This window comes from Meleagris gallopavo, chromosome 2 (assembly GCF_905368555.1).
Source record: "Meleagris gallopavo chromosome 2, MGAL_WU_HG_1.1, whole genome shotgun sequence".
NCBI classification, from domain to species: Eukaryota; Metazoa; Chordata; class Aves; order Galliformes; family Phasianidae; genus Meleagris; species Meleagris gallopavo.
Genome location: NC_139405.1, coordinates 36,905,307 through 36,921,359, shown reverse-complemented (window position 1 = coordinate 36,921,359; position 16,053 = coordinate 36,905,307). Strand labels below are relative to the sequence as shown.

The following is a 16,053-nucleotide window of genomic DNA, read 5'->3' as shown; positions in this document are numbered from 1 at the left end:
TGATAGCTCTTCTTTCACTACACATGGAACATACAGGATTCTTTTACTCCAAGCATGCCCATTGGCTTTATGTACTGTGATCCTCCCCCTCTACTCTGCCCTGGTAAGGCCTCATCTGAAGTACTGTATCCAGTTCTGGGCTCCCCAGTACAAAAAAGACAGGGATCTCTTGGAAAGAGTCCAGCGGAGGGCCACAAAGATGGTGAAGGGCCTGGAGCATCTCCCTTATGAAGAAAGGCTAAGTGAACTGGGTCTGTTTAGCCTTGAGAAAAGATGACTGAGAGGGGACCTGATCCAGGTTTATAAATATCTGAGGTGTGGCGGCCATAGCGGTGAGGCCAGTCTCTTTTCAGTGGTACGTGGAGACAGGACGAGGGGAAACGGACATAAGCTGCAGCATAGGAAGTTCCGCACGAATGTGCGTAAGAACTTCTTTACGGTGAGGGTGACGGAGCACTGGAACAGGCTGCCCAGGAAGGTTGTGGAGTCTCCTTCTCTGGAGATATTCAAGTCTCGCCTGGATGCCTACCTGTGCGACCTGGTGTAGGGAACCTGCTTTGGCAGGGGGGTTGGTCTCGATGATCTCTAGAGGTCCCTTCCAACCCCTACAATTCTGTGATTCTGTGATACTGCAAGCTGCACCTGGACAGGGTCTCAGGGTGTTCACAAAACACCTGTGAACACAGGCAGCCAATGAATGATCAAGGCACACTGCTCGCATTGGTTCTGATTATTACCAGAAGATTGCTTTTTTTCAAAACACAGATAATATAAATTTTCTTCACAAAGTATATACTTCAGACTTTATGAATCAGCTCCTCTTGTCTATTCTTGGTATATGGCAAATTTATTGTGTCAGGACTGCAGATATGTAATGCACAAGTGAGAGTTCCTTTGTCTTTATAACGCACAATCTTCAAAAACATACAGAGATGATAGACACAAAGAGAGTAGTGCTGGATCGGTAAGGACTTCTGCATAAAAATATTTACGTGTCTTGAGTTACTTGATTGATGTCCATTCTGATTTATGAAGTATGACTACTTCAATACATCAATACCAATACTTTTGAAAGCAGCTAGTGATACTGGGTAACTTGTGTTTTAATTAACTGAAGTCACCTTACATGCATGTCCATGTTCATACTCTGAAAGTCAAGGTATTTCCAGAAGTATCTAGAATATCTGAGAAAGGGTTATTGTTCTGTTGAGAAAATGTTGTTCTTACTTGCCATTAGGGCCCTGACTCCAACTGAAGTTAACAACAGTAAGATGGAGCAAACATGATTGAAATTTATGCATTCAAAATCATCTTTTTTTTGGTTGCTCTTCCATTGCCTTAATTTCAGTTGTTTGTGTTGATTTGAAAGCTTTTAGAATGGATTCGCAGGACAATTCCTTGGCTGGAAAACAGGACCCCGGAAAAAACAATGCAGGCCATGCAGAAGAAATTAGAGGATTTCCGGGACTACCGCCGCAAACACAAACCTCCCAAAGTTCAAGAGAAATGTCAGCTGGAGATCAATTTCAACACCCTGCAGACAAAACTGAGAATCAGCAATCGACCAGCTTTCATGCCGTCGGAGGGAAAAATGGTTTCAGTAAGTAAAGGAGGCATCAATATTCCATTCTCCTTTCTACAGACATTCTCACAGAAATTTCAATATGAAGGAGTGACTTACCATTTTGAGCCATCCTCAGAAACTTTGGTTTGCTGTGCTCTGTCAATATCAAACCACTCTCTTAAACATCCCCTTTCTAAAATCTTTCTTTCCCTTAAGTATGCTCCTCACTCTTCAGAAACTTTTCTCAGTAGCAGACTGTCTTGAGACAGAGTTTTCTTTGGGCATGTTAGTTTACTTAACTACTTTTTTTTTTTTTTTTTTTTTTTAAGCAAAACTTTTCACTGACATTTTGCTCATCAGATACAGAGAAACATCTATGGCTTAAAAAACGCTTCTGTTTTTTTTTCTGAAGATAATAGTAGTCTTACTGTGGATCAGAACATTTCTTGTGGAATAAAGCAAACCTGTATCTATACTCTATTGTAGCACTGTACTTTTGTTGCTTAGATTTTACAAACAGATGGTTGCATCACTTGCAAAGGGTAGCTGCCATGCTGCATACTCAGAAAATAGGGGGTGTCTGACTTCAGTTTCCTTCTCATGCCTTTGAGCTTCTAAGGAAAATCACAAAACTTTGTACACTACAGAAAATGAAATGAATTTGTATTCCAGATAAAATGAGGATCAAATCTTCTTGATACTAATGGTTTTGTTATTGTCTGCTTCTGAGAGCACAGCACATTAATTCTGACAACAGACAACTACATCATAAAAGAACATGTACTTGGAACATGAGAGATAAAACTAATGTATCATGAAGACACTGAACAAACAATTTTGCTTGAAAACCATTTGTGTAGAGGATTCTTTCATGACCCTGAATTCTCTTGGTTAGGATGCTTTTGTCAGGTGCAGTTGTTTGGACTATCTAATCTCCAGAGTTGCCTGACAACTGACATTTTCTATGATTCTGGTATTTGGCAAAATCTGGACATCCTGACTTCTCTTTTTGGAGGAAAACTGTGAGCGAGTCAGAAATCTGCAAATTTGGATAAAAAAGAGATTGTGGTTTAATTCACTCTTTCTCATATATTCTCTTAACAGGATATTGCTGGCGCTTGGCAGAGACTTGAACAAGCTGAGAAAGGCTATGAAGAGTGGCTGCTGAATGAAATACGAAGACTAGAAAGACTTGAACATTTGGCTGAGAAATTTAGACAGAAGGCTTCCACTCACGAGCAGTGGGCATATGGTAAGCAGAGATGGCTTCTAACATTTTTCGCATTTTAACCTTCAAGGTTGAACTGTCAGCAATGGATGTTTGCCAGCCACGGGCACTCTAGAAATTAGCTTGGATAGCTTTAGAAAAGTAAAATGCTAACAGATAAAATTGGAGGTTCTCTTTCCTACAGTCATGGTCTTCATTTGTAGACATGTTGCTAATGAAATATAACTGTGAAAATCATACTCTTTTCTACTAAGGGAGTGGGTCAAACCTAATAAGACGATCCGAGAAATGAATAAAGGCTCATATAATGGTAATGCATTCCTATGTATTTGTATACCAATGATCCAGCAAGGAGTGCAGTGAGTACAGAAATTCAGTTCTCCATTTTAAACTCAAAAATAAACTGGGATCTGGTTGGCTAAATGTTGAATTATTAACAGCTCTTCTGGTTGGTAATAATTTGGCCATCTTGATTTTTAATAGTTCACATAAACTGCATAATAATGGACTCCCTTTTACTTTGCTCCATACCCTGGATTATGCCCCATGTGCGGCTCTGTTATTTAAAGATAACCTAACCTTAGATGTAGCTGTAACGGCTACAGGAACATCTATCATCCTTTTTTTTTTTTTTTTTTTTTTTTTGGCCCTGACAACCATTTTCCTGTTTCTGCCACACGTTTGGCTTTTTCCAGCTACAGTCTTTTCACACTGTGAAAGTTAAACTGAGGCTATCCAATAACACAGTTGCTGGAAGCATGCGTAACAGTAAAACGTTACCAAACAGATACTCGAAAAGAAACTACAGTGTTTATCAGCCCTGTGAGCCTATTTTTTGAGGATGTTCTACTCGTGATGACATGGTATGGCTACTATACAGGGAAAAATTCACATAAGACTTGTACATAGCAAGTGAAACAATAGTCCCTTCTGGCTCTAGAATCTGCAAAGCTATGTAATGTCATATGGTGAGATGCAGTTGTACAGGCTGTCTGTATAGATTATTGTCCAACTCAGGAGTTACTGAGGAGCAATATTTCAGTTTCTGATTTCTTTTATGCTTCTCTTGCAGTTATGTTGGCATTTTCCACTTAAAATTCAGTAACTGATACAAGATGGAGCTGTGTGTCTCTGATCTAATTTTGGCAGGAAAGTGCTGAAATTAATAATAAATTGAAAAGCAGAACATGAAAAAGAGTAACAGTTCCTTAGTAGGAGTGAAGCTGAGCATAGCAGTGTGATTTCTGATTTTGTAAATCTGTAATACACTCTAAAAGATTTGTCAGAATAGTTTAGATCCTTAGTTTTTGCTAATATACCACTTTCTGTCAGTTTCTCAAGTAATGCCATACTAGCTATTTTAGACACATATAATCATCTTGTGCAAGAATCAAGGGATTACTGAGAGATCTCTAAAAATATTTTATTTTCCTAATTAACACTGTTAGGCTGACAAATGGTCACTCATCTTATACATGTGCTTTTGACCATGCCTCAGCTAAAAGAAGTTGACTGAATTTACTGTTGTTCTAACCAATAAATTAGTAAAAACAGACCAATAATTTAATTTCCTGTTTCAGGCAAAGAGCAGATCTTACTTCAGAAGGATTATGAATCTGCATCTCTGACAGAAGTCCGTGCCATGTTAAGGAAACATGAGGCTTTTGAGAGCGATTTGGCTGCTCACCAGGACAGGGTGGAACAGATCGCTGCCATTGCCCAGGAGCTGAAGTATGTTCCATTTAAAGGCTTGCAGCTGCTGACATTTAACTTTGCGATAAACTCTTTCCAATGAATTTGATAGTGTCATAGGTACCAACGTAAGAATTCCAGAGATAGCTTCATAAGTATATTATCTGAGCTGGTCACTGAGACCTTTCCCTCATCTCCCCTCTACTCCCAACCAAATATAGACGTGCAACTGACCAAAAATATTTGAAAACAAGCATTTTCAAATTCAATTTGAAAATAATCTTTTCTTTCTACTAATGAGTCCATTGTGTGTTCATGGGAATGCTGGAGGTGTCTGTTTCTTAGTTCGTATGGTTTGCTGAGAGGTACTGGTTATAAATTGTTAACTTAGAAAATAATAGCAGTTAGACAAATAACTGATCAAGCATCTTCAATTTAAAATCTGGTATTTTTCCACAAGTATATTGGTCCTTTAAAAAGACTTGATATCCTTAAATTATTTTTTCTGTATCAGTATTGGATCATGCAGTGACATCTCTGAAGATCTGATTGTCTCTAGTATACTCCAAGGCAAGCAAACACTCAACCTTTCCTTCTCACTCAGCATTCTATGTCCAGAGAACAAAGCTGAGAACAATTCTACAACGTATTTAGCTATATTGACATCAGCTAGGTTGTTCAGAGGTCCTTTGTGGCAAGAGAAACCCTGCGTGTTGGTGCAGTTACTGTGGGTAGGCTCTGCCTTTATCAGTAAGTCTGTTTTTGTTTGTGGGAAAGCTGTTAATTCACATTGGCAAAGCACAATTCTGTCAGCAAAGCTCTGCCCACACTGCCAGGACTGTAGTGTTAGATAATGATGTCTCCATTCTGGTAAAGTAATTTTTATGTGTGCACCAAGCTAGATATGTATATATCTTATATATATATAAGATTTTATAATCTTATGCAGTTAACTGCAGAGGTCTTGTACTGTAAATCAGTAGCACTACTCCTGATCTTAACATCTGGCACATAATTAAATTCATTGCTCACCCACAGCACAAATCTGCAAAGTAAACAGGAACAAATGTGTGTTAGTAGTTGAAACAGGAGCCAGAATCAACTTCCCAGACTCCTCCTTGTGGCTTCAAGCCCCCAAGTTTCAGTTTCTTGATTCCTTGAATAGACAAAACAGCTAGTACTCAAAAAGCAAAAAACATATCCCTTTTTTTTTTTTTTTTTAAACTTTATGAAGGACTTTAAATCATAAACATCTCCACATTCATTAACCATTAGAAAACCAAAGAGCTATCTAAAAATGTTGTTCCTACATGGTAGCAGCAGCACTTACAGTAACTATATAATTAAATTTAATTTATTGGAAAAATCCTACTTTTAAGAATTGATTATATGAGGAAAAGAAAAGTATGGTGGGCAGAGTAAATACTGTTAGTATGTACTTACTATGTAAGAGTAGTTAGTATGAAAGAAAGCTCAAAAATACAGAGGATGCAGATTTCACTGGTTATGTCAGCTTATGAAACACCTTCTGACATATCCTGATCTGTGCTCTAAAGTTATTTGTTCCTTTTATGCTAGCGAATGTTCCTGAAACACCTAATCATTGTTAATTAAGCATTAGCTTTGCAAATGATAAAAACTTTGTGAATGTAGTATATGTAGCACAGCATCTGCTTACCAGCATTTTGAACCCTGTGTCCTTTACCTTTGCTGAGGCCAGTGAACACTGTATCCTGTCTATTTTAGGGTTGTCTCTTCTCAGTTGTTTCAGTAATTTGCTGTATGAAGTTAAACAAGATATCTGTGCCCTTGGCGCCAAAGGTGCTGAAAACCTACTGCTTTTAAGATGCTGTACTTTGATGTCTTCTCTAATCTATACAGTACAGCTATCAGTCCAGTATTTTCAATATTCAGCACTGGTTACTCCTTGAGACTTTGTAGTTCAGTAAGACTTATTGCTTATGGAGAGTACTGAATGAAAGGTTATAAATGTCATGTTTTATTATTGGCTGCAAGCAAATGGGCAGCTTCTGTTTAAATGTTGATTTTAATTATTTATCCACAGCACAGTTCTTCAAAGAGCCATTGAAATTATGGAGAAAAACTAATTTCTTTTTCCAATCATATTTTTTCATTGAAATGTTGAGCAATAATTGAATGCTAAGGAATATGCATTGGCACTTTATCCAAAGCCTAATGAAGTCAATGCAGGTATCTCATTGTTGGTTTTTTTTTTTTTGGTCACTGGATCAGATCCTTACAGGAATCATCATCTGAGTCTAAATTACAAGCCAGTACACCTCCCTGTTTTACTTTAGACATCTCTTGTCTGCCTAATGTTACTATTTGAAACTGGACAATTGCTGTGTGACCTTGAACCACAGCAGTTACTTAAAGCATTTTCTTATCTGCGCTGGTACTCTGCTGCAGCAGTTAAGTCAACCGTGAGATAAAGTTGCTAAAAATTTGTTGATTGGTGTGTGCGTGTGAAGCAGGTAATTCCAGCCAGGATGCTGCTATAGAACTATTATGTGTTCTAGCCTGTATAGAATTGAAAGTCCTTGCCAGTGAAGTATGGAAAGTCTTGGTTGGAACTGTATACAAGGCTGGAAAAAAAAGAGTCAGGGATTTTTAAAATGAGACTTGCCATTTGTGACATTGCAAATGCTAAACAGAAGTAGAGTGAGTCATAATATGAAATGCTGAATTCACCTATGGTCTTGTGTGCTCATTTCAATATTTTCAATAATCAAGATAATTTTTAGAATATCCATCACTTCTAGTATAGCAACTTATTTTCAGCCACAAAGACAACTATCTATAGTTGTTTTGAAGAGTCTTTTCGCTTCTGGAAACCTGGGCTCAAATTGTGCTTACGCGCATGATATTATAACATGAGCCTGGTTATGAAGCAGTGCTAAAGCATGGTGCTCAGCAGGTTATTTTTGTGACACTATCATGATTCGTAAAATGAGCTCATACTTAAATGCTGCTCTGAATCTGGACAAAATCTGACTAAATTTTTAATTCATTAAAGGTAAGACTGAATTATATGAAAGATAAATAAAAATAGCTTCAATATTTTTTAATTCCAAAGGCTGTAGATTTCAAATGATTAAATAGACTGTTCTCCTGGAAGTTCTGTAGCACATGTGCAGCAGCGCTTTGTTTATACTTGATAAGAAAAAAAAAATGGCAATAAATAAGAAATCCAGTGTCTTCACAGCTTCAATGCACGAATCTCCACATTCCATCCACTTAGTGAGCTCACAGCTCACATAGGATCATCACCTAATGACCTCAATATGCTAAAATGCGAAAAATAACTTCCATCTGAAAAATTCTAGCAATAAAACATCATAGCCTGTTTTATCCAAATGTCCAAGCTCCTGACTTAAAATTTCTTAAAAAAAAAAAAAAAACACCATGGTTTTGCATTCCTGGAAGGCTAACAGAAAGACTTGCTGCAGAGGAGGAAGCAAATTTTTAAGTTAAGGAGTCCTTGCGTAGTGTGTGTAGTCTTTGTGGGCAGATCTCTCCTTATACATAATGGGATTTTTTACAGTTTTGAGTTATTTTTTTAATTGCTGTGGTATTCTATTTTCACTTGTTTTTATCATTTTTTGCTTTCAAAGATCAATTGATTTCAGCACATCTGAAGCCTCTTTAAACAAAATGATCCAGATATTTCTCAGCTTTGTCACTAACCATATTGTTCCTACTGAACTTAGAGGAAAAAGGGTAAGCACTGCCCCTGGCCTACGGTGTACCTTCACAGAGGAAAACTGCCTCTGTGATTCTCTAAGTTACTGGAGGAAACAATCTGAACATTCCTCTTGCCACCTGCCTAGAGAAGGATGTTCAAAAGGATAGAACAAATTATATCTGCATTTAACATCTTGTTCAAGCCTTAGAATAAATCTTACCTTCATACTGCCGTATTGTCACATAATCACAATCTCTGCAATGCTTAGTACTGTGCAAAATGTCCTCAAGGAGCAGCCAAGAGCTAAATTCAGTGGATGATGATACACTGATAAAAATGAGCTTCTGAAGTGCCTAATACATGTTTTATTATTGTTATGATGGCTACAGCAGAACCATGGGGATTATCTGTCACTAAGACCCAAAATTCAGTTTGAAATGGTAGAATCTCATTACAGAGCTTAAAAAGTTAGTGCAGGTGGCATAGTAAGTTGTTTTCTGTCAGGAAAATAAAAGCATATTAAGTAGTTGAAAAAGCAGTGCTAACTGCTACATTCCTTTTGGGTGGACTAATTTGCACTGGCAGCAAACCTGACTGGAGATTCCTGTACCTAACCAGTTCTAGTGTGTAAGGAGTTCCTGGAGAGAAAGATGAAAATTGTTTCCTGTTCCCCAGAGTGGGCAGCCCCCATTTAAGGTGGATTATGCTTTGAACACAAGCTGAGATCTGTTTCTCCGTTAAATAAATAGGTTGCTCTGAAAGTAATGCCTCCTATTTATTCCCATGAAAACTACAACAGATACAAAGTGCATAATAACACTATTTAATAGAGCAAATTCTCAGCTACAAAACACTATTTTTCAACATAGTCGCCATCGCTAGCTGTGCATTTTCACCAGCAATGAATAAGAGTCTGCACAACACACTTGTAAAAATCTGCACCAATGGAGGTGACCTACTGTTGCTATTACCGCAGTTGAAATGCATTACCCACTGCCTCGCTGTGCTCACGTTCACTGTCTCTATCAATACTCAGCAAGTATCAGTGAATGTCAATGGGTGCAACTTTTTTTTCGCACATTGAGGAATTCAATTCCACACCTTTGCTTCATACCCACTTCCATGTCAGACACCATTCTGTCAGACTGCCCTTCTGCTGCCATCTGTCACACAGCAACAACATGTAATAGAATGTTGGTGGGAAGGTTCAATTTCTACTGCCATACCACCAACATCTGCTACTAACGTTGTGGACCAACAGAATAAAATAGAAGGCATTGCTTTTGGAGCAGCCCTTATAGTTACACAATGTGTTAGTCTGGAAAGGATTACTGGATTATTTAAAATAAAGCTAATATATTTCAGGCCATTTAGTTTAACACTACCAATCTCCAGGAACTTGATAAAGCCTCAGACTGAAGGAGAGGTTGATTCTGTTTGTGCTGTGCTTCTTGAAATGTGGCATGTTTAAATCATACATGTCTGCATGCGACACTTGCCTACCTGGAGGAGAAATATTGCATAAAAATAGAGGAGAAGAATTACTGAAGAGCAGTGGAATAGCATGCACAACTGTTCCTGTGTCTCAGAAAGCTGCTCAGACTTTTGTCTTTGCTTTCTCTTAGTGAACTGGACTATCACGATGCTGCAAGTGTCAATGATCGCTGCCAAAAGATATGTGACCAATGGGACAGCTTGGGAACACTTACTCAGAAAAGGAGAGAGGCACTGGAGGTAAACAATATAATGATGATCAGCTTAGCTAAGAGGATGAAAAGAAATGACTAAAGCAAGATTAGCAGATTTAAATTGATTTGCAGATAGGTTACAATATCAAAAACAAGTCATTTCATCTGCTAGCCTTGAAAGGCATACATCCCTTTTAATGACTGATATCAAAGTATCTTTAGTACTATTGCCGTAAAGCAAGTGGTGAAATCACTCAATTATATAATCATTTTCTTTTGAAAAAAATGAAGCATGACTTTCTTCATAGGAATGTGTATAGAATTAAGTCTTGCCTCTAATAAAAAGGAATTTACCTTTCCCAACCTATACAGAGGACGGAGAAATTGCTTGAAACAATTGATCAGCTTCACCTGGAGTTTGCCAAAAGAGCCGCTCCTTTCAACAACTGGATGGAAGGTGCTATGGAAGATCTACAGGACATGTTTATTGTTCATAGCATAGAGGAAATTCAGGTAAATGGTTGTCTTTTTTTTTTTTGGCTTAGTCATAAGAAAGACAAGAAAAGAAATTTTTCTTTCTTGGAGAGTACAACAAGGGTAAGATGTTCTATCCTGACATTTACATTGTGATATCTGTAATAAATAAAGCTATTTCTTGATGGGCATGAAAGTATTCTAAAATTGTAGAAGAACCAATAGTCTTGATAAAGTTAATGACACTTAATCTACATGTTAATCTACATGTATTATTTCATGTACATACAGATACATGTAGACAGGATGTCTGGGAATCTGAGAGAAGGAACTGTGCTTATTTATAGCAGATCTTCCAGATGCTGGAAGGAAAATTAGAGTTTTCATGCTCTCCCTCTCTGTTTCTGATTTTAGAGTTTAATCTCTGCACATGATCAATTTAAAGCTACTTTGCCAGAGGCAGATGGTGAAAGACAGGCCATATTGTCAATCCAGAATGAAGTTGAAAAAGTTATTCAGAGTTACAGCATGAGAATAAGTGCAAGCAATCCTTACAGCACTGTTACTGTGGAAGAGATTCGTACCAAGTGGGAAAAGGTAATGTATGCTAAATGCATAAAAGAATGTTGTAACATAGTATTTTGGTTTAGGAATACTGAGACTATTCAGAGAACTTAACAATAAATCTGTCAATTTTTCTAGATCATCAGATGCCAAAATGAACCAATTTCTGTTTTAAAACCGGTGGAACTGGAACAAATGAAATATTTCCTCTTAAATATATTTACTAACGTGGACAGTGGAAAGAGGTTGCAGCATAATAAGTTATCACTTACTATGCTAGAAGCATATTAAATGCAATTAAACACATTTTGCATCCATTAAGTAAAGTGAAAGTAATAGATTGTATGAGAAGCTGATGTTGAGATGAAAGAAGTAGTAAAAAGATGTTAGCTTTCTAATATATTTTGAAATATTTCAGTGATTTCATATTATGACATAGATTTCTGGTTCTGTAGTCTACAGTTTTCTTCAATCATATTTGTAGTTACATTGACAACAAGAACCCAATTGTAGAGACTGTTTCTATTGGTGTCGACAACAAAACTTTCAGATGTTTCATCTGCATCTAAATGAACTCTTTCTGTGATCAGTAGTGTTAATTAAGCTGTCTCTCTGTAATTTGTCCTATACCTCACTCCAACTCCAGTGCCACTCGTACTGTTGGTATTCACTATATATTCCTTTACAGTTTCCTTGTAGTATCTCTTACTGTTCCACCCCTAAATTACTTGGAACTTCCTACAGTATGCATTTGTTTACTAGGCTCACTTCACAATGTTTCCTGCTCCCATCACTCAGTATTACTTATGACTTCTTTTGGCTTCTTGATGTGGCAAGAAAAATGTGTTGGTGCTAGTACAGAGAAGGTGTTTGGGCAGTGGATAGGCCAGTGGTGCTTGCCAGGACAACAGAAAATGACTGAATTCTTTTTCTCAGTATAAGCAGTAGTTCATGTGTCTCTTCTACCCAGTTTCTGCTTTTCACAAAAGCTGTAAAAATCTAGCATCCTTTGGACCATTGATGTTTTGTCCAGTAAAACTGAAATGGGCTGTTACCTTAAAAAAATTACTGGAGAGGGATTAAAGAAAAACTTTATTTCCTTAGGAACCAAGACAGATCATTTGCTAAAGGTGAATGATTTTGTAGAATATACAAATTTACAAAATACCTAAACTTATGTGGACAAAGACATGATCTTTGTGGGTTATAAATACCCATGCAATAAGGACTAAATTTGGAATGTTCCAGGGAAGTCTAGAAGGATAAGTCTAAAAAGTATTTGCAGCATATGAGACACCTTCAGGTATACTTAAGGGGTGGAGGGTGTCTCATTATCCTATCTTAATGGCTCTGATTGACTGAAATATTTTCCACTGTTTATTCTTGGAACTGCTCCTTAGAGATAGAATTTTTTTCTGTGCTTCCACAGAAAAGCAAAATATCTGCTCTAGTAGCAGTTCAAGTTAAACAGTCCTCCTGAACTTGAGTCTTGTCAGAGGTGAGAAATTCAGTCTCTCTAGTCAGGATGCCCAAGACCATGGGAGCAATTTCTTATGTTAGCACAGAGGTAAATATAACAGTGATAGTTTTTCTGGCTTGCTCTGATGTTAATCTTCAGGTCAATAAGAAAAATTAATAACTGTAGAACTTATTTTTTCTATTTGTTTTAGAAGTATTCAGTCATGAATGCTCACTCTTAATGCTTTCTCATTGTAACAGGTGAAGCAGCTGGTACCTCAGAGGGATCAATCCTTGCAGGAAGAACTAGCCCGCCAGCATGCCAATGAACGTCTGCGTCGCCAGTTTGCTGCTCAGGCCAATGTCATTGGGCCATGGATCCAGACCAAGATGGAAGTGAGTATCAGACACTCATGCAGAAGCTGATGAATAAAGTGTTTTATCATTTGCTATCTTTGTTGTACGTACAAGGCATCAACAATGTCCGTGATAGTTTGCCAGCTGTTTAATCACAAAGAATTTAGTACCTGTTGATTCTTAGAACTGTAAGATTGTATAAGTGGCACCCTTGATGGTTAGTAGTACATGTAGCTTTGAAAAAAATATGACTAAACAGCTATTTTGCTTCTGCTATTTACAGAAGAATATTGGGATCACTGGCAACTCAATATTAATTCCAGAAATAAATGAGTCACGTTTTTTTTTTTTTAATGAGTTTTCTACAGTAAAATTTATCATCTCTGTATGAAGATTTTATTACTTTTGCTTCTTTGTCTGAAAATATTAAATATTTTTGTGAATGCAAGTCAAATTAGAAAATCTGAAGCTTACATTTTGCATGGTGGGGGGTGTCTTTTTGTAGGAGATTGCCCGCAGCTCTATTGAAATGACAGGGCCTTTGGAGGACCAGATGAATCAGCTGAAGCAGTATGAGCAAAATATCATTAACTATAAACACAACATTGATAAACTGGAAGGAGATCATCAGCTTATACAAGAAGCCTTGGTGTTTGACAACAAACACACCAACTATACTATGGAGGTAAGCATTTCCTCCGTTTTGTACTTGTTAGCTCATTTTGCCATCTTCTTTCCTACAACTGCATTCCCTGATCTGAAGACTCTGCTATGAAGGATGAGATTTGGCAGATTTTCTGATAATATCGTAAAACTTTTCTGTCACACATTTTATTGTCGCACATGCTGATGAGAATGGCCTTGTGCAAGACTGAGACACAAGATATTTTTAAGAGCTCTTCCTGGGTCTGGTAAAGGTGGAACAGGAATTAAGTGCTTGTTAGTGGAATGTAATTGGCTTGATTTCTGCTCTGGTTTGCTGGAAACAAAAAGTTCAAATGAAAATATAGCTCATCATGACTTGTTTTCCTTCAGATAAACAGCAGTACAGTAGTGGATTTTTTTTTTTTTTTTTTTTTTTTTTTGTTGACAAAGCAATGTTTATCTTTGCTAATTTGCTATGAGAATTTACAGTTTACCCGTGAAGGTCCCAGTGCTGCTGATATGTAGGAGGACAGTTGTTATACACACTCATGGGAGATGGCTTCTCAGTTTTAAAGAATGCTTTCCATGTTTGTCAAGTGACTTGTGAGATTAATTATTTACAGAACGTTGGAAAGTGGCTGAAATTGGTAATGCAGGAAACAATGCTGTTTGAATACAGCCTCTAACTAAAGTGAGGTGATAGAAAATAACAGCACTCAAGTCCAAGTCTTGTCATCCAGAATAAACTCAGGGAACACTTGCTTATAGTTTAAAAAGAAAAAAAAAAAAGTACCCATTTAGAAACCAGTTCCATATTTTCCTGAAGACTTTTTAATGGCCCTGAGTTATAATGTATAGTTAGTGGTATTGATAAGGCATCACAGAAGTGTTTAGAGCTGGTTTTTACTGACTGCATTTTTCATAGTTTTAGAAAAATATATTTGACTCTTTAATGAATCAGTCTTTTCTCTCTCACAGCATATCCGTGTTGGATGGGAGCTCCTACTTACTACCATTGCTCGAACTATCAATGAGGTTGAGACTCAGATCCTCACAAGAGATGCCAAGGGTATCACCCAGGAGCAAATGAATGACTTCAGAGCATCATTTAATCACTTTGACAGGGTACAGTACTCCTACCTTTTCTCATCTAGCAATATTCATTGTTCCTAAAAGCAAGTCTCCTTCCATTCCATATACAATCTTAAAAATCTGCTAGTGCAGTAACAGTGGGCTATTTTAAAAATGATTATAAAGATCAATTAACAAAGTATTTACAACCTTATGAAATCTTCGCATTATACGCATACCCTACTCTCTTTAAATGTAATGCAAATTGCAGTTCTGCTAGTATTGTTGAGTACTTGTTCAAAAAACAGACAAGATTGGATATAGTGTGTTTTGGAAAATAATGTGCCCTTTTACATTAAGGCAGTGCAGCATGGCTTCCACTTCATTAAACTTAGCAGTAATCTTGATTACAATATTTTTGTTTACTTTGAATCACAAGTTGTTGCCCTAGAAGTATATTTGTGGGGAATATAGCTAGGGTACTGATAGTTGCCTAGGAAAATCCTTTATTTTCCTGTTTGTAAGTGGGAAATAAGAGTCTATTTCATTTATCTAATAAGTAATGAATAAAAAAATAGGAATCAAAACACTTTTATGAAGAAACTTAACTCACTCTTTCTGTGATTTATACAGTATTCCATATATAGTGTTAAAAAGAGATCTATTTATAGAAACAATAGCAAAAGAATGGCTCTAATATTCTCAGTTGGAGAACCATTTTTACATGAGTTAGATCTACTAGCTCTGCACTCACAGGAGCACCACCTTCAAAACTCAGTTCACATTTCAGATGCTGAGAAAAGATTACCATAATCCAGCACTGGGCTGCTCTCTTTATTTCAGTATAGATTCCTGTAGTTATCAGACTGTGATTAACCCTTAACTTGCATTGTTATCATGAGTCAGGCTCCTTCAAATTACTTCAGGATGTAGAAAATGCCGTTTTTTTTTTCCCCACCAATATCTTATCCAACTCTATCCAAGTCCCATACTTGGACTTGATGTGTGTTGAACACTGACAGTCATCATTTAAGTATAGTTTAGAATATTCTTAACTGTTCAGGAAGAAAAGCAGAATTCTCAAGACTCTGCTTTTTTGATGAAATGCAGAAGTATAGAAAAGATAAGCCACAGAGGAATAAGGGATGGATTTTATGGAAAATCTTAATGTGATTCTAGTGCAGCATAGTTCTTTTTTGTATAAGCTAAGGAAGCTGAAGATACCATTACAGAAGCAGAAGTAGCTTTCTTGGTTAGAAAAAAATATATTAAATGGTTTCCCCAATGCACTGGAGCAGATGACTGAGAAATTGGAGTGATTAAAAGCAGAGTACCAGGTCTGGATAAATTACACATTAGTATTTAAGATACCCTATTAAGGGAAACTTGAAGATTTGACAGCTTCCTAAAGATAAGGAAGCAAGGTGACTAAATCCTGAAATAGGTTATACTAGGTAGCCATTTCTAGCATCCCTATATCTTTGTAGTTCATAGATAAATTCTCTGCCATACTGGCAGTAAGGCTAGTTCAGTCACTGAGGAGTTACTGTTGGCATCTTTTGGTACCTCAGAAGGTCCTGAAGGAAGATGCTATCTCCTACAGCAA

At 37.0% G+C, this 16,053-nt stretch overlaps 1 protein-coding gene across 3 annotated transcripts in view; it reads left to right on the top strand.

The window, feature by feature from the left end:
- ACTN2 (actinin alpha 2) overlaps positions 1-16,053 on the top strand; it is a 65,070-nt gene that overhangs the window by 40,831 nt on the left and 8,186 nt on the right. For all 3 annotated transcript variants that reach the window (XM_085219668.1, XM_003204009.3, XM_085219669.1), the window contains exons 10-18: positions 1,370-1,600; positions 2,669-2,816; positions 4,373-4,523; positions 9,816-9,924; positions 10,251-10,391; positions 10,767-10,949; positions 12,636-12,770; positions 13,237-13,416; positions 14,355-14,501. In XM_085219668.1, coding sequence (XP_085075794.1) covers positions 1,370-1,600; positions 2,669-2,816; positions 4,373-4,523; positions 9,816-9,924; positions 10,251-10,391; positions 10,767-10,949; positions 12,636-12,770; positions 13,237-13,416; positions 14,355-14,501 — 1,425 coding nt within the window. The remainder of the gene's footprint in view (positions 1-1,369; positions 1,601-2,668; positions 2,817-4,372; positions 4,524-9,815; positions 9,925-10,250; positions 10,392-10,766; positions 10,950-12,635; positions 12,771-13,236; positions 13,417-14,354; positions 14,502-16,053) is intronic.